Source organism: Melospiza georgiana, chromosome 4 (genome assembly GCF_028018845.1).
Source record: "Melospiza georgiana isolate bMelGeo1 chromosome 4, bMelGeo1.pri, whole genome shotgun sequence".
NCBI lineage: Eukaryota > Metazoa > Chordata > Aves > Passeriformes > Passerellidae > Melospiza > Melospiza georgiana.
The window spans coordinates 1,444,541-1,462,602 of record NC_080433.1 but is presented as its reverse complement, the minus strand read 5'-3'; the positions used below and the strand labels follow the sequence as shown (position 1 = coordinate 1,462,602).

General features: G+C 42.0%; 1 protein-coding gene across 1 annotated transcript in view; it reads left to right on the top strand.

Moving 5' to 3' along the window:
• Positions 1-18,062, top strand: part of FBH1 (F-box DNA helicase 1) — a 39,244-nt gene that overhangs the window by 5,133 nt on the left and 16,049 nt on the right. Inside the window, exons 3-10 of the mRNA XM_058023628.1 lie at positions 684-1,171; positions 3,705-3,835; positions 7,883-8,012; positions 9,033-9,223; positions 12,191-12,286; positions 13,604-13,698; positions 15,919-16,087; positions 17,089-17,317. Coding sequence (XP_057879611.1) covers positions 684-1,171; positions 3,705-3,835; positions 7,883-8,012; positions 9,033-9,223; positions 12,191-12,286; positions 13,604-13,698; positions 15,919-16,087; positions 17,089-17,317 — 1,529 coding nt within the window. The remainder of the gene's footprint in view (positions 1-683; positions 1,172-3,704; positions 3,836-7,882; positions 8,013-9,032; positions 9,224-12,190; positions 12,287-13,603; positions 13,699-15,918; positions 16,088-17,088; positions 17,318-18,062) is intronic.

Here is an 18,062-nt window from a genome sequence, read left to right as displayed (position 1 = left end):
TATTGTATACATAAATTCAGCCCCTCTCTGAATTTCCAACATAGCTGCTCACTATTCTTCTTATGGTTATATAATAATTACATTTAATTACTAAACAATCGTCACATCTAACAATTATATAATTTATCACACTGCTTACGCAGGTGCAGTTGATCTGGGAAAGCACAAAGCCTCACATTTTTAGATTCCATCTTTAACTTTTTCCAGGGTTCCACTATCATGAGAACACCTGCTCCAGGACAATTCAGGAGGAATTTCCTCATGGAGTGTTAGCGTTCAAAAACACATAATGACAGGGATTATATGTAGTGCTTTTTATTAAGAGCTCTGGGAATCGGGGTATATTCAACCCAAATCTGACCCCGACCATACATCCCAAATGATCATGCTTTATACTCTATAGTTACATAACTTTCATGTTAATTATTAAACTTATATTGTTCTATTGTATTCATAAATTCAGCCCCTCTCTGAATTTCCAACATGGTTTCTCACTATTCTTCTTATGGTTATATAATAATTACTAAACAATCATCACATCTAATAATTATATAATTTATCACACTGCTTACGCAGGTGCAGTTAATCTGGGAAAGCACAAAGCCTAACAATTTTAGATTCTATCTTTAACTTTTTCCAGGGTTCCACTCTCAGTTTCATTCCCATTTTCCCCCTTTGTGCAGCCCCAGGCCAGCAGAGGAAGATCTCGGATTTCTTTGGGATCCTGAAGTCGCCGCGAGCGGGAGGCACTGGGATGCCGAGCCCTGGGATCAAGGAGGAGCCCCTGGATCCCTTTTCCCCTGCACCTCCTGCTTCCCTCAGCCAGCCCTCCCTCTCCCTGCCTCCCCAGGCCTTGGTGCCACCTCCCAGGGCCCGCTCCAGGAAAAGAGCGATTCCCAAATCCGAGCAGGAGCTCTGGGAGGAGCCTGAGGAGAAGATCCCAGAGCTCAGTGGGATCCAGCAGGAATGGGAGGAGCTGGAGGTGGAGCCCCTTCCCGATTCCCACTTCGGGCTGCTGGGCACGCCGAGCTGGCAGGTTCCTCAGGGATCCATGGAGGACCTTCCTCCTGAGATCCTCAGGAACATTTTTGCTTTCCTGCCAGTTCTGGATCTGTACCAGAACCTGAGCCTGGTGTGTCGCTGCTGGAGGGAGATAATCCGGGATCCACGGGTAAGGAACGTTCTGGAATCATCCCATGGGCTCATCCATGTGTCCCTTTGTTCCTTTAAATCCCATCATTCTTCTCATGGGATCATCCATGCCTCCCTTTGTTCCTGTAAATCCCATCATTCTTCCCCAAATCCATGAATTTTTAGGTTTCCTGCCATTTTTTTTGACCAAAAGTTGCTGCCCTATATCCAAAATCTGAGATCCACAGGTAAAGAACTCTCTGAGATTATCCCATGGGATCATCCATGCCTCCCTTTGTTCTTTAAATCCCATCTTTCTTCCCTAAGTCTGTGAGGTTTTTAGGTCTCTTGCCATTTTTCTTTGGTCTTCTAAACCAAAAGATCCAAGATCCATGGGTAAGGAATGCTCTGGGATAAATCCATGGGATCATCCATGCTTCCCTTTGTTCCTGTAAATCCCATTATTCTTCCCCAAATCCATGAATTTTTAGATCTCCTGCCATTTTTCCATTTTTTTTTGGTCTTCTGGACCAAAAGTTGTTGCCCTGTATCTGAGATCTGTGGTAAGGAGCTCTCTGGGATCATCCCATGGGATCCTACGTCCTTTGTTTCCCTTTGTTCCTGTAAATCCCATCATTCTTCCCCCAAGCCAGGAATTTTTAGGTTTCCTGCCATTTTTTTGGAGCAAAAGTTGCTGCCCTATATCCAAAATATGAGATCCACAGATAAAGAACTCTCTGAGATTATCCCATTGGATCATCCATGCCTCCCTTTGTCCTTTAAATCCCATCTTTCTTCCCTAAGTCTGTGAGGTTTTTAGGTCTCTTGCCATTTTTCTTTGGTCTTCTAAACCAAAAGATCCAAGATCCATGGGTAAGGAATACCCTGGGATGATCCCATTGGATCATCCATGCTTCCCTTTTTTCCTTTAGATCCCATAATTCTTCACAAAATCCATGAATTTTTAGGTCTTCTGCCTTTTTTTTTTTTGGTCTTCTGGACCAAAAGTTGTTGCCCTGTATCTGAGATCTGTGGGAATGAGGAATGCTCTGGGATCATCCCATGGATCATCCATGCCTCCCTTTGTTCCTGTAAATCCCATTATTCTTCCCACAATCCATGAATTTTTAGGTTTCCTGCCATTTTTTTGGACCAAAAGTTGCTGCCCAATATCCAAAATATGAGATCCACAGGTAAAGAACTCTCTGAGATTATCCCATGGGATCATCCATGCCTCCCTTTGTTCCTTTAAATCCCATAATTCTTCCCACAAGCCAGGAATTTTCAGATCTCCTGCCCTTTTTCTTTGGTCCTCTGGACCAAAAGATCCAAGATCCATGGGTAAGGAATACCCTGGGATGATCCCATAGATCATCCGTGCTTCCCCTTTTTTCTCTCTTTTTCTCTCTCTTTTTTCCCTCTCTTTTCCCCTCCTTTTTTCCCCTTCTCTTTTCCCATTTCTCTTTTTTTCCCTCTCTCTTTTTCCCCTTTCCTTCCCCATCTCCCTTTCCCATCCCGCTCCTTTTTCCCCCTTTCTTTTTCCCCTCTATTTTTTTTCCTCCCTCTTTCTTCCCCTCCCTTTTCCTTCCTTTTCCCCTTTTTTCTCTCTTTTTCTCTCTCTTTTTCCCTCTCTTTTTCCCCCCTTTTTTCCCCTTCTCTTTTCCCACTTCTCTTTTTTCCCCTCTCTCTTTTTCCCCTTTCCTTCCCCATCTCCCTTTCCCACCCAGCTCCTTTCCCCCCCTTCCTTTTCGCCCCTATTTTTTTCCTCCCTCTTTCTTCCTTTTTTCCCTTTTTCTCTCTTTTTCTCTCTCTTTTTTCCTCTCTTTTTCCTTCTTTTTTTTCCTTTTCTCTTTCCCCCACTCTTTTTTTCCATCTCTTTTCCCCCCCTCCCCCTTTCCTTCCCCATCTCCCTTTCCCATCCCGCTCCTTTTTCCCCCTCCTTTTTCCCCCTTTCCTTTTCCCCTCTATTTTTTTTCTCCCTCTTTTTTCCCCTCCCTTTACCTTCCTTTTCCCCTTTTTTCTCTCTTTTTCTCTCTCTTTTTTCCCTCTCTTTTTCCCTCCTTTTTTCCCCTTCTCTTTTCCCACTTCTCTTTTTTTCCCTCTCTCTTTTTCCTCTTTCCTTCCCCATCTCCCTTTCCCCCCTTCCTTTTCGCCCCTATTTTTTTCCTCCCTCTTTCTTCCTTTTTTCCCTTTTTCTCTCTTTTCCCTCTCTTTTTCCCCCTTTTTTCCCCTCCTCTTTTCCCTCTCTCTCTTTTCCCCCTTCTCTTCCCCCCCTTTCCTTCCCCATCTCCCTTTCCCGTCCAGCTCCTTTTTTCCCCCTTTCTTTTTCCCCTCCCCTTTTCTTCCTTTTTTCCCTTTTTCTCTCTTTTTCTCTCTCTCTTTTTCCCCCTTTTTTCCCTCTCTTTTCCCTCTCTCTCTTTTCCCCCTTCTCTTTCCCCCCTTTCCTTGCCCATCTCCCTTTCCCACCCAGCTCCCCTTTTCACCCCCATGCCTCTGGGCCCCCCCTGATTTCTCCCTTTGCCCCTGGCTCCCCTTTGGGATGCCATGGGGTGATTGCTGTGTTCCCACTGCAGTTCATCCCTTGGAAGAAGCTGTACCAGCAGTTCCTGAGGAGGGAGCAGTCAGCCCTGCTGAGGGTGGAGCAGATCCTGCAGGAATTCTCCATAGCCCAGGAGCACCAGGGCTGTGTGCTGGGGCTGGTCAGGTGAGTCCTGCACATCCTCACATTTTTCCTGCCTTTGGGATTTCTTCAAATTGCCAGGTTTGTCCTCTGGGAGATGTGCAGGAAAAATGGGGAGGGAAAGTGATTTTAATAGGAAAAACCACTAAAAAGAGGTACAAAACTTTCCTTTCCTTATTCTGTTACACAAGATCCTGGAATCATGGAATTCTTCAGGGTGGAAAAGGCCTCTAAGACATGGAATCCAGCCATTCCCAGCACTGCCAAGGCCACCCATGTCCCCAAGTGCCACATCCACAGTGCTGGAGCCTGAAATGCCAAAAACTCTCAGAACTTTGGGGCTGTAAGCCAAAACTTAGAATTAAAAAAAAAGATTTAATCTGAGACCTTAGAAAAAAACTTCCAAATTTAAAAGCAGGAATGTGGATTTATAGTTTAGAGCAGAGACACATTAAAATAAATAAAGGTTTAGAGGTTAAGATAGAGAAAAAATAAAGGAGCAAGGTGGATCCAACTTCTGGAATCATGGAATGGTTTGGATTGGGAAGAACCTTAACATGATCCAGTTCCACCCCTGGGCAGGGAATTGCCCTCAAGGACACTTGCAGACAGCCAGAAGGAGCTTCCAGTCTGAGAGCTGGGTGCAGGGATTTATTCCAGCTCTTCTGGGCCACAAAACTGGGAATTCTTGTCCAGGTGGCTGCTGGCACAGGGATGGGCTGGAAATGCAAATTCCAGCTGCTCAGATTGCATGGAAAACACAGCAGGGATGAACAGGGAATAATTATTAATGTGAGTCTGTTCAGGTGGAGAGAAGATTCAAGAAGAATTATTATTGAGGCATCAGTGTGTTCAGGTAAAGAGAAGATTTAAGAATAATTATGATTGAGATATCCGTGTGTTCGGGTGAAGAACAGATCTAAGAATAAAGTATAATTTTTATTAATATGAGTGTGTTAGGTGGAGAGAAGATTCAAGAATAATTATGATGGAGACATCAGTGTGTTCAGGTAAAGGGCAGATTTAAAAATGAAGTAAAATTATTATTAAGAATATGAAGAATAAAGTATAATTTTATAATATGAGTGTGTTCAGGTGGAGAGAAGATTCAAGAATAAAGTCTAATTTTTATTAATAGGAGTGTGTTCAGGTGGAGAAAAGATTCAAGAAAAAATATTACTGAGTCATCAGTGTGTTTAGGTGGAGAGCAGATTTGAAAAAAAAGTATAATTATTATTAACATGAATGTGTTCAGGTGGAGAGGATTCAAGAAAAATTATTATTGAGTCATCAGTCATCAGAGAGCAGATTTAAGAATAAAGTATAATTCTTATTAATGTGAGTGTGTTCAGGTGGAGAGAAGATTCAAGAAGAATTATTATTGAGACATCAGTGTGTTCAGGTGAAGAGAAGATTTTAATTCAAGAATAATTATGATGGAGGCATCAGTGTGTTTAGGTGGAGAGCAGATTTAAGAATAATTTTATTATTAATATGAGTGTGTTCAGGTGGAGAGAAGATTTAAGACTGATTATGATTGAGACATCAGTGTGTTCAGGTGAAGGTTTGAAAATAAAGTATAATTATTAATATGAGTGTGTTCAGGTGAAGAGAAGATTCAAGAATAATTATGATGGAGACATCAGTGTGTTCAGGTAAAGGGCAGATTTAAAAATAAAGTAAAATTATTATTAAGAATATTAAGAATAAAGTATAATTTTATAATATGAGTGTGTTCAGGTGGAGAGGGTTCAAGAAAAATTATTATTGAGGCATCAGTGTGTTAAGGTGAAAAGCAAATTTAAGAATTAAGTATAATTATTAATATGAGGGTGTTCAGGTGGAGAGAAGATTCAAGAAAAATTATCATTGAGGCATCAGAGTGTTCATGAGAAGAGTAAATTTAAGAAAAATTATGATTGAGGCATCAGTGTGTTCAGGTGAAGAGCAGATTTAAGAATGAAATATAATTATTATTGAGGCATCTGTGTTCAGGTGGAGAGCAGATGTAAGAATCAAGTATAATTATTATTAATATGAGTGTGTTCAGGTGAAGAGAAGATTCAAGAATAAAGTCTAATTTTTATTAATACAAGTGTGTTCAGGTGGAGAAAAGATTCAAGAAAAATTATTATTGAGTCATCAGTGTGTTTAGGTGAAGAGCAGATTTGAAAATAAAGTATAATTATTATTAACATGAATGTGTTCAGGTGGAGAGGATTCAAGAAAAATGATTATTGAGTCATCAGTCATCAGAGAGCAGATTTAAGTATAAAGTATAATTTTTATTAATGTGAGTGTGTTCAGGTGGAGAGAAGATTCAAGAAGAATTATTATTGAGACATCAGTGTGTTCAGGTAAAGAGAAGATTTAAGAATAATTATGATTGAGATATCCGTGTGTTCGGGTGAAGAACAGATCTAAGAGTAAAGTATAATTTTTATTAATATGAGTGTGTTAGGTGGAGAGAAGATTCAAGAATAATTATGATGGAGACATCAGTGTGTTCAGGTAAAGGGCAGATTTAAAAATGAAGTAAAATGATTATTAAGAATATTAAGAATAAAGTATAATTTTATAATATGAGTGTGTTCAGGTGGAGAGGGTTCAAGAAAAATTATTGTTGAGGCATCAGTGTTTTAAGGTGAAAAGCAAATTTAAGAATTAAGTATAATTATTAAAATGAGGGTGTTCAGGTGGAGAGAAGATTCAAGAAAAATTATGATTGAGGCATCAGTGTGTTCAGGTGAAGAGCAGATTTAAGAATGAAATATAATTATTATTGAGGCATCTGTGTTCAGGTGGAGAGCAGATGTAAGAATCAAGTATAATTATTATTAATATGAGTGTGTTTAGGTGGAGAGAAGATTCAAGAAGAATTATCATTGAGGCATCAGTGTGTTCATGAAAAGAGCAAATTTAAGAAAAATTATTATTGAGGGATCAGTGAGTTCAGGTGCAGAGCAGATTCCAGAATAATTATTATTGAGGCATCAGTGTGTTCAGGTGGAGAGAAGATTTAAAAATAAAGTGTAATTATGATTGAGACATCAGTGTGTTCAGGTGAAGGGCAGATTTAAGATTAATTATTGAGGCATCAGTGTGTTCAGGTGAAGGGCAGATTTAAGAATTTAGTATAATTTTTATTAATAGGACTGTGTTCAGGTGGAGAGCAGATTTAAGAATCATTATTTCTGAGGCATCAGTGTGTTCAGGTGAAGAGATGCAGGCAATACCTGCATGGTTTGGTTTCCAGACCCAAACTCTTTTCTTTCCTGCCTTTTCCCACAAAATGTACTTCTTGGGGTACACTCAGTGAAGCAAAAGCTTGTACATCATTTTTGTTTGCTAATTTAAGATTTTTTGTTTCTTAATTTAAGATTTTTTATTTGTTAATTTAAGGTTTTTGTTTGTTAATTTAGGATTTTTTGTTTCTTATTTTAAGATTTTTTGTTTCTTAATTTAAGATTTTTTGTTTCTTAATTTAAGGTTTTGGTTTTAATTTTAAGATTTTATTGTTAATGTATTAAAGAGTGTGGTGGCTTTTGGTGCTAGTTAATTATTAATGTGTTTATTTTTTTGTTGTGAAATAGGTAAAGTAGGCTTAAAACTTTAAAAGGGCATGAAGGAAATTTTATTCACAGTTCCCAGGTTTCTTTTCTCTGTGTGTTTTTCGCAGAGGGTCTGTGCAGTTTTTTAATGGTTGGAAGCTTTATATCAGTTTTTTTAATGTTTTTAATGTAAAACTATGGCAGCAAGTATGATTGGTTGAATGCAGAAGTCAAGACTGTGCTTGAAAAAGCATCTACAGACTACATGAATATTTTAAATTTTCCAGAAGATGGGTATTTGGTAATTTACCTATATACAGAGTTAGGCAAGCACTGATTTGTGTGCAATGTTCTTTGTGCAGAGGCAATCAATCCCTTGTGACAATTATTAACATTATTTTTGCTGAGCTCAGTGGCTGGTCCTTGCTGCATTAATGATGGGCTGTGGGCATCACCAGCTGTGCTTTGGAGCAGCCCCAGGTTCCTGGGAGAGCAAATCCCTGTTTCTCCCCCTGCACAGGTTGGTGTCATGCACAGGAGCCAGGGTGGATCCCAGCAGGCTTCTCCAGCTCTTGGGAACCCATCCCCTCTTCCCAAAGGCTCACTTCTGTGTCCTCAGCAAATTCCCAGATTTGCACAGCAAGCCTGGGGTGAGTTTCACTCTTATTTCTTTTTTATTTCTTTTATTTCGCTCTTATTTCTGCTTTTTTTTTTTTTTTTTTAACAAATTCCTGCAGTGTCCCCAAGCCTCTGTGGTGTTTCCTGTCACCCAATGGATTTGGAGGAATTCTGGAGCTGTGTTTTCATGGGTTTTGGTTCCTCTGGAATCAAGGCAAACAGCTGGAAGGAATGATCCCTAAATCCCACAGAAAGTGGTTTGGGAACAGGCAGCACCTCTCCAGGCACTCACCATGCCCTGGGATCTGACCTCAGCCCACATTTCTGGGGAGATCCAGGTTTTCCTTCCTGCCATTCCCATAAATTTGGATGGGTAAAGCTGGACAGGATGCAAATATGGGATGTGCTCCTCCCTTTTTCACCCATCCTAAAACTTGTCTGAGGTCACTGTGCCCTCCTGTGTCCCAAACTCCTCCCTCTGTGGTGTTATTTGGGATCATTTGGGCTGACCATGATGCCTCAGGTTTGGCTTTTATATTTTATATTCTGAGCTGCTTTAGTGTGTGGGTCTGGGTTCACATTGTGGGATGGTGAGAGCAGGGAGACAAAACAATTGCTGCTCCAGCTGGGCACCAAGGACAAATGCCCCAAATCTCAGCCCAGGAGCACAAACCCCGTGGGCTGGAGAGAGAAAAACAAGCAGGGTGGGACTGCCTGGGCTAAAGCTGCAATGGGACAATGAACTGCAAGGTGCAAATGGAGCAGAGCTGATCCCAGGGACAGACCCCGGCAGCGCTCGTGCATTTTGGGGCCGTTTTGGTTCATCTTGGGTGCAGCCCTGGCTGGGCTCTGGGGCTGCCCAAGGTGCAGCCATGGATCCTTTCCATAAATCCCTGCTTTATTCTGGAGCTCTGCCCAGCCTCTGTCCTAGCTCAGCCTTCTCAAGACATCAATTTAAGATTTAACAGCTCCTCACTGAACTTTTCCAGCTCCTAGTGAGATTTCCCTGGAAGCTCCAAGCTGTTTGCTGTGTTTCCCTTGTCCTTGCCCAGGCAGAGAAGATGTGGGCCGTGTTTGCTGTCATGGTGCTGTTCTCTGACGGCGTTGGGGACATCCAGAGGCTGCTGGAATGTTTCCGGAGCCCCCGCTCGGAGCTGGCCCTGCTGGAGGTCACCGAGGTGCTGCACTGCATGGCCACGCTGCTGCTGGCCATGAGGAACAAGAGCATCCCCATCTCCAACAGGTCAGCAGCTTCCCATTCCAGCCCTGGGTGCTCCAACCCAGCCTTGGATCTTCCAGGGATGAGGCAGCTCCAGCTGCTCTAGGAATTCCAGCCCAGCCCAGGAATTCCTTCCCAAACCTCCCCTTTTTTCCAGTCTGAAGCCATTCTCTGTGTCCTGTCCATCCTTTATCCCAAAGTCTCTCCTGGAGCCTCTTCAGACCCTGGAAGAGGCTCTGGGTTCTCTCCAACTTTGAGTTTCAGATGCCTCCAAATCCCAGCAGAACAGCAGCATTCCCATCTCCAACAGGTCAGGAGTTTCCCATTCCATCCCAGGGTGCTCCAGTCCAGCTTTGGATGTTCCAGGGATGAGGCAGCTGAAGTTTCTCTGGGAGTTCCTTCCCAAGATCCCATCCTAAATCTCCCCTTTTTTCCAGTCAGGAGCTTCCCATTCCATCCCTGGGCACTTCCCACCACCCCAGGGTGCTTCAATCCAGCCTTGGATGTTCCAGGGATGAGGCAGCTGAAGTTTCTCTGGGAGTTCCTTCCCAAGATCCCATCCTAAATCTCCCCTTTTCCCCAGTCTGAAGCCATTCCCTGTGTCCTGTCCATCCTTTATCCCAAAGTCTCTCCTGGAGCCCCTGTAGGCTCTGGAGGAGGCTCTGAGGTCTCTCCAAATTTGAGTTTCAGATGCCTCCAGTTCCCTGGGGATTTGGATCTCCAGCCTGGCCTTGGACACCTCCAGGGATGAGGCAGCTCCAGCTCCTCTAGGAGCTCCATTCCAGTGCTTCCCCACCTTCCCAGCCAGGAATTCCTGCCCAATTTCCCATCTATCCCATCCCTCTGGCATTCCCCCTTATCCTGTCACTCCTTTCAGGAGACAACATTCAAAAAACTCCAAATTTTCCCAAAATAAAGCCAGGATTTAAAGACTCCTCCTACTCAGCTATGACAATTTAATGTTTTTATTACCTCCCCAAAACTGATTTATTTTACTTCATTCCAAGTCCTAGGAGCTCCTTCCCTCGTGATCCTTTTGTTCCCAAAAAAAAAAAAAAGGGGATCTGAGCAGAGATTCCTTGAGATTCCTTCAGGATTTCAGGGGGGATAAGGATGAGGACACAGGGAAATCCTTCTGGAGAGAAAAGTGGGAAGGAACTGGAGTGGAAAACCCAAATATCCAGGAATTAGATGGCTCTGGAAGCTGTAGGACAGGGAAAGGCTCATCCTGAGGGAAACTGGGATGTTTGTTTGGGATGTTAATGATTGATTCATTGCTGGATAAAGTCACTAACCTGCAGGAAATGTGGCAGGTCAAAATCCAGGGATTTCAGAATTTCCACCTCCTTGGAATTTCCATCTCCCCAGAAAAAGTGGGAATTCCTCCTGGGAGTAAGGAGGAGATGTGTCCTGCAGGAATTGCCTGATTGCTGTTTGCAGTAATTAATGAGTCTGAGGGTCCAAATCTTGGTGAGAGACACAAAATGTGTCCTGGAGGGCTGCAAGAAAGGAACAAAACTGCCCCAAAAGAGGGAGAAGCACAGTGGGAAAACCCTGCTGGAGAATCCAGGTTAATTTTAAACCAGTTGTTGTCAACACAGCTAACCCCAAAGGATCTCTTTTCCCTCTGCAGTGAAAACCAGCAAGAATTATTATCAGAGTTAAAAACCTGCCCTAAAACCATTCTAAACCAAAACTTTCCTCTCTTTAAAAGCCCAAATCAGCCCCAAATTCCCTGCAAGGCCCCCCAGCCCCAGCTCTGTTGGTAACTGTGGCTCAGGAGAGCAGAATTATCCCCTGGACTCTGATCCCAGCTCATGCTGGCATGGCAGAGCCTGAAACACAAACCTGGCAGGGCAGAATTATTTAAAGAACATTTTAAATTATTCATCATTTCCTGCAGAGCTTGAGGCTTTTTTTTTTTAAATTATCCAAGATATTGGTGGTGTTTTAAGTGGCTGCAGAGGTTTAATTTGTTTTTTTAATATATATATATATATACATATATATATATATATATATATATATACATTATCAATATTAACTATATAATATATATTATATAGTTAATTATTATATATTATATATATAAATAATATATATTTATATATAAATATAATATATATAGTATTTATATAGTTAATATATAAATATAGTTACAGTATAACTATAGGTATATATAGTATAACTATGTATATGGTATGTATATAGTATACATATATACTATATATATAATTTTATAACTATATATAGTTATATATAGTATAACTATATATGATATATATAGTATATATAATATGTATACTATATATATAATTCTATATATAATTTTATAATATAAAATATATATATTATGTATATATAATTTTATGTATAGTTTTAACCATATATTTATAACTTTATATATACTATATTTATATAATTTATATATATAATTTTATAACTATATATAGTTATATATAGTATAACTATATATGGTATATATAGTATATATATAACATATATACTATATATATAATTCAATATATATAATTTTATAATATAAAATATATATATATTATGTATATATAATTTTATGTATAGTTTTAACCATATATTTATAACTTTATATATACTATATTTATATAATTTATATATATAATTTATATATATAATTTTATAACTATATATAGTTATATATAGTATAACTATATATGGTATATATAGTATAAATATATAATATATATAATATATATATAATTCTCTATATATAATTTTATAATATAAAAATATATATATTATGTATATATAATTTAATGTATAGTTTTAACTGTATAGTTATAATTTTATATATACTATATTTATATAATTTTATATAATTTATATAATACATATATAAAATTTCACTATATATATAATTTTATTATATCTATAATTTTATTCATAAAATTATTATTTATTAACTATTTCCTATTTCTCAGTAATTCCTGTTTTATCCTTTATTTTTTCCAGGCTTCACTACAATATTTTCTACTGTTTGTATCTGATGGAAAATGCCTCTGGAATTGTGCAGCCTCTGCGAGAGGGAAGGATGGATTTGTGTCCCAGGTGATCCGGGCAGTGCATGCTGAGCAATTCCATGGAGTGAGGAGCAAATATCCCAAATATTCCACAGCAGGCAAAGGTGGAGCTGGATCAGTGGCACGGCTGATCCTGCTGCTCACCACCTTCCCATGAATTCTCAGGGAAAATCAGGATTGGGGCCTTAGATCTGTAAAATTGGGAGTGCTGAGTTTAAATTTGCTCCTGGGTCTGTCTTGGAATCATGGAATGGTTTGGAATCAACCAGTGCCCCCCCTGCCATGGCAGGGACACCTCCCCTATCCCAGGGTGCTCCAATCCTTCCTTGGCCATTGCAGGGATCAGGGGCAGCCCCAGCTGCTCTGGGAATCCCTTCCCAAAATCCCACCCCAGGCTCCCTCTCCAGGGAATTCCCTCCATTCCCAGCTCTCCCAGCCTGCCATTGGATCCATCCCCACCCCGACTCCTCTCTAGGAAGGGATTTTGGGGTCTGGGGGCTTCACTGGGAACCTCAGCACTCCAGGAAGGGTCTCCCTTCCCTTCTCCATCCCCAACTTCCATAAAAATCTAAACTCATGAAGAAGAAAGAAGATGGATTAGTTACTATCTTAGTTACTGTCTTAAAACTTCTATTTATATATATATTACTATATTTTAAAACTTTAAACTCTCAAGTTTTCTATTTGGTGACATTACACACTTCTAATTAAACTGCACTCTTGTAATCTGCTATTAATTAATTTTGGAAGTCTTCTCCACCCCTTTGGTCAAATGCAGTGTTCTCCTGTGAGTCAGAGTCTGTCAGTACAGAAAGTCTCAAATTCTCAGCATCCAGAGCTCCAACACATTCCCAGCTTTCCCAATAAATAAGGAATTTATTCATAAGGAATTTACCACTTCCTTGGCATGTAGAAATTCAAGCTGGGTTTCTTTTCTGCTGCTGCAATAAATAATTCAATTCTTTATCCTCACCTGGAGAAAGGGAATGGGATAAATTCATCCATCACCAAGGTCTAACAGAGATAAAACTGGTTTTAATGAGCTTGAGGTGCCAAATTCATTCTTAAAGCACATCTTGGTCCCTCAAAAATATATTTTCCTTTGTTGGTGTGTGATGTTTTCCTATATTCCCTAAAAAATCTTCCCCAAGACTTTTTATTTTATCTCCACTATTTCCTTACTCCATGCTTTTCTCCTTTTCCCAATAACCAAGTTGGGATGGGATCAATCAATCTCTGATTTCCCTGTTAATTTCTTTTAAGTGGGATGGTTTGTTTTAGGGGTTTTTAAAGGATTAATAATTCCTTCCCCACGTGTTGATTGGAATTTTTTCCCTGTTTTTAGTGGACGGGCTGATGTCAGGCTGACCCATGAACAGCAGAGGATTCTGAGTCACAAAATTGAGCCTGGCCAAACAGTGAAAATAATGGCATTCGCAGGTAAGAGCCCAAAATGTTGGAAAAATCCCTGGAGAATCCCCAGTCTGCTCCTTCCCTCCCTGATCCCTCTGTCTGAGGGATTGAGAGATCCCAAGGGGATCAATTTGTGCCTCTGGGATAACAAATTTAAGGGAAAACCTGCAAAAAATGGGAGGCAGAATAAAAACAGGGGGAAGAGGAGTGGGAAAATGTGGAACAGCCCTACAGATCCCGAGTTTGGGAGAGGAGGAGGAGGAGATGCTCCAGGTGCTGGAGGAGAGATTTCCTTGGAACCCCAGGAGGAGTAATTCCTGAAGGACTGACCCCATGGGAAAAGGGAGCAGTTCCTGAAGGACTGACCCCATGGAAAGGGAGCAGTTCCTGAAGGACTGACCCCATGGAAAGGGAGCAGTTCCTGTAGGATTGACCCCATGGATAAAGGGAGCAGTTCCTGAAGGACTGACCCCATGGAAAGGGAGCAGTTCCTGAAGGACTGACCCCATGGGAAAAAGGGATCCAGGCTGAAGCAGTTCTTGAAGGACTGAGCACATGGGTAAAGGGATGCAGGCTGGAGTAATTCCTGAAGGACTGACCCCATGGAAAGGGAGCAGTGCCTGAAGGACTGAGCACATGGATAAAGGGATGCAGGCTGGAGTAATTCCTGAAGGACTGAGCCCATAGAAAAGGGATCCAGGCTGGAGCAGTTCCTGAAGGACTGACCCCATGGAAAGGGAGCAGTTCCTGAAGGACTGACCCCATGGAAAGGGAGCAGTTCCTGAAATATTGACCCCATTGAAAAGGGATCAGTTCCTGAAGGACTGACCCCCATGGAAAGGGAGCAGTTCCTGAAGGATTGACCCCATGGATAAAGGGAGCAGTTCCTGAAGGACTGACCCCATGGGAAAAGGGAGCAGTTCCTGAAGGACTGACCCCATGGAAAGGGAGCAGTTCCTGAAGGATTGACCCCATGGATAAAGGGAGCAGTGCCTGAAGGACTGACCCCATGGATAAAGGGAGCAGTGCCTGAAGGATTGACCCCATGGATAAAGGGAGCAGTTCCTGAAGGACTGACCCCCATGGATAAAGGGAGCAGTTCCTGAAGGACTGACCCCATGGAAAGGGAGCAGCTCCTGAAGGACTGACCCCATGGATAAAGGGAGCAGTTCCTGAAGGACTGACCCCATGGAAAGGGAGCAGTTCCTGAAGGACTGACCCCATGGAAAGGGAGCAGTTCCTGAAATATTGACCCCATTGAAAAGAGATCAGTTCCTGAAGGATTGACCCAATGGATAAAGGGAGCAGTTCCTGAAGGATTGACCCAATGGATAAAGGGAGCAGTTCCTGTAGGATTGACCCCATGGATAAAGGGAGCAGTGCTTGAAAGACTGACCCCATGGAAAGGGAGCAGTTCCTGAAGGACTGAGCACATGGAAAGGGAGCAGTGCCTGAAGGATTGACCCCATGGATAAAGGGAGCAGTTCCTGAAGGATTGACCCCATGGAAAGGGAGCAGTGCCTGAAGGACTGACCCCATGGAAAGGGAGCAGTGCCTGAAGGATTGAGCACATGGAAAGGGAGCAGTGCCTGAAGGATTGAGCACATAGATAAAGGGAGCAGCTCCTGAAGGACTGACCCCATGGATAAAGGGAGCAGCTCCTGAAGGACTGACCCCATGGATAAAGGGAGCAGCTCCTGAAGGATTGACCCCATGGAAAGGGAGCAGTTCCTGAAGGACTGAGCACATGGATAAAGGGAGCAGCTCCTGAAGGACTGAGCACATGGATAAAGGGAGCAGCTCCTGAAGGACTGAAAACATGAAAGGGCTCGTGCTGGAGCAGCTCCTGAAGGACTGACCCCATGGAAAAGGGACCCACACTGGAGTGGGCAGTTCCTAAAGCTGTGCCAGGGAAGGTTTAGGCTGGACATTGGGACAATTCCTCCATGCAAGGCTTATCCAGCCCTGGCACAGCTGCCCAGGCAGGGATGGAGACCCCATTCCTGGAGGGATTTAAAAACCTGTGGATGTGGCACCTGGGGATGTGGATGGCCCTGGAGGTGCTGGGAATGGTTGATGCCAACCCAAATAATTCCCCGTTTCTCTGAAATCAGGAGTGAAGTGCGATATTGGAGTTGGGACAGCAGGAGTGTAAAAAGGAATTAAAATATGTGGAATAATTCATTCCTGACCATGGATATTTTATTCCTTATTTTTATGTTGTTCCCATTTTCCTCTCCTCTCCAGGCACAGGGAAAACCTCGACCTTGGTGAAGTACGCGGAGAAATTCTCGGAGCTGAAATTCCTTTACCTGACTTTTAACAAAGCTATGGCAGAGAAGGGGAAGATGGTTTTCCCAAGGAATGTCACCTGCAAGACCTTCCACTCCTTGGCTTTTGGAAGCGTTGGGAGACGGTGAGTGGGGACTTCCAATCCCTTGGTGGAAGCAGGGAAAGGACGAGGAAGGGGAAGTGGTTTTGAGGGGAACCTCCAGGATTTGAGGCAGCACAAATAATGGGGGGAGATTTATCATTGATGGCTTCCAGATGGATGCAGTGGGATGATCCAGGGATTTTAGCATCCATGGGAGCACCCCAAAACCAGGGAGCTCCTCACAGGGAGGTGGAAATCCACTGGGAGTGAGCTTTTCCCACTTCCCATTCCCACTGGAATGCTCCAAGTGCTGCTTTTCCCGAGGATCAATTCCTTTTCCAGAGGATCAATTTCCTTATCCTGAGCTGTTTTCATGATCCAGTTTCTGTCCAGTTCTGGCACATTTAAGCTGGGGGTAGGAAAGACCTAGAAAAAAAAGGAAATCCCATTCCCTGGCTCTGCAAACACTCTGAAATTCCAGGGATGAGCTCAATTTTCCATCTCTAAAATGTATAAAATCAACACATTTGTGCTTCCATCAGGACAAATTGTGCAGATTTAAAGATACTCCAATATTTGAATGAATTGGGATATAAAGCCGAGCTTTTTCCAGGGATAGTGCACAAAAAAAAAGGGATTCCTGTGTGTTTTAACTTTTTTTTGTCTTTTTTCCTGTCTTTTTTTTCCCTGACCATTTTTTTCCTGTCTTTTATTTTTCCCTATCTCTTTTTTTTCCTGTCTCTTTTTTTTCCTGTCTCTTTTTTTTTCCTGTGTCTTTTTTTTTTCTGACCATTTTTCCCTCTCTTTTTCTTTCCCTCTCTTTTTCTTTCCCTCTCTTTTTCTTTCCCTCTCTTTTTCTTTCCCTCTCTTTTTCTTTCCCTCTCTTTTTCTTTCCCTCTCTTTTTCTTTCCCTCTCTTTTTCTTTCCCTCTCTTTTTCTTTCCCTCTCTTTTCCCTGTCTTTTTTGTTTCCTGTTGGTTTTTTGTCCTGTTTCTTGTCCTTTTTTTGTCCTTTTTTTATCTTTTTTTTGTCCCTCTGGCACAGCTACAAAGAGAAAGGCAAGCTGAACTTCTCCAAGATGTCAGTTTATTCCATCAGCTTCCTCCTGCGGAACAGGGAGGGCCAGTCCCTGTTTGTGAGAGGGAAAACGGTGTCCCAGACCTTGGGGAACTTCTTCTCCTCCTCAGATGAGGAGATCTCTGAGGAGCACGTGCCCCTGTGGTTCAAAAACACTCATGGAAACATGGAGCAAGTGAGCCCGCAGGAAAAGAGGGTGAGGTTTTGGGATGGAGCCTCTGGAATTTGCTGAGGTTTCATGGATGGGCTTTGGGGAGGTCTGGGATGGTGGAAAATGTCCCTGCTCGTGGTTGGGGTGGCTTTGAGGTCTCTTCCAACCCAAAGCATTCCATGATTTTATAAAATAATTCATGCTCCTCCCCCTTCCCAAAATGTTGATTGGAAGAGATCTTCCCGTGTTCAGCTGAAATTTGGGATTGGGGAATCCTTCAGTCAAGGGTTGGGGTCAATCCTGAGCTTTGGAAGAAATCAGAGGCTGGTGCAACATTGCAAAGGAATTGGGAGGAAAATCAAAAGGTTGGGATGAAAGTCAAAAGACTGGGAAGAAGAAGAATCAGAGGATTGGGAGGAGGAAGAGTCCAAAGGCTGGGAGGAGAAATCAAAGATTTGGAGGAGAAGGATGAGAATCAAAAGATTGGGATGAGAATCAAAAGATTGGGATGAAAATCAGGAGGAAGAATCAAAGATTGGGAGGAAGAATCAAAGATTGGGAGGAGGAGGAATCAAAAGGTTGGGATGAAAATCAAAAGACTGGGAGAAGAAATCAAAGATTGGGAGGAGGAATCAAAGATTGGGAGAAGAAATCAAAGATTGGGAGGAGGAATCAAAGATTGGGAGAAGAAATCAAAGATTGGGAGGAGAAATCAAAGATTGGGAGGAAGGTGATGCTTGGGGAAAAAAGGCATAATCCCTGTTTTCTCTAAAAAATACTTCCAGCCAAT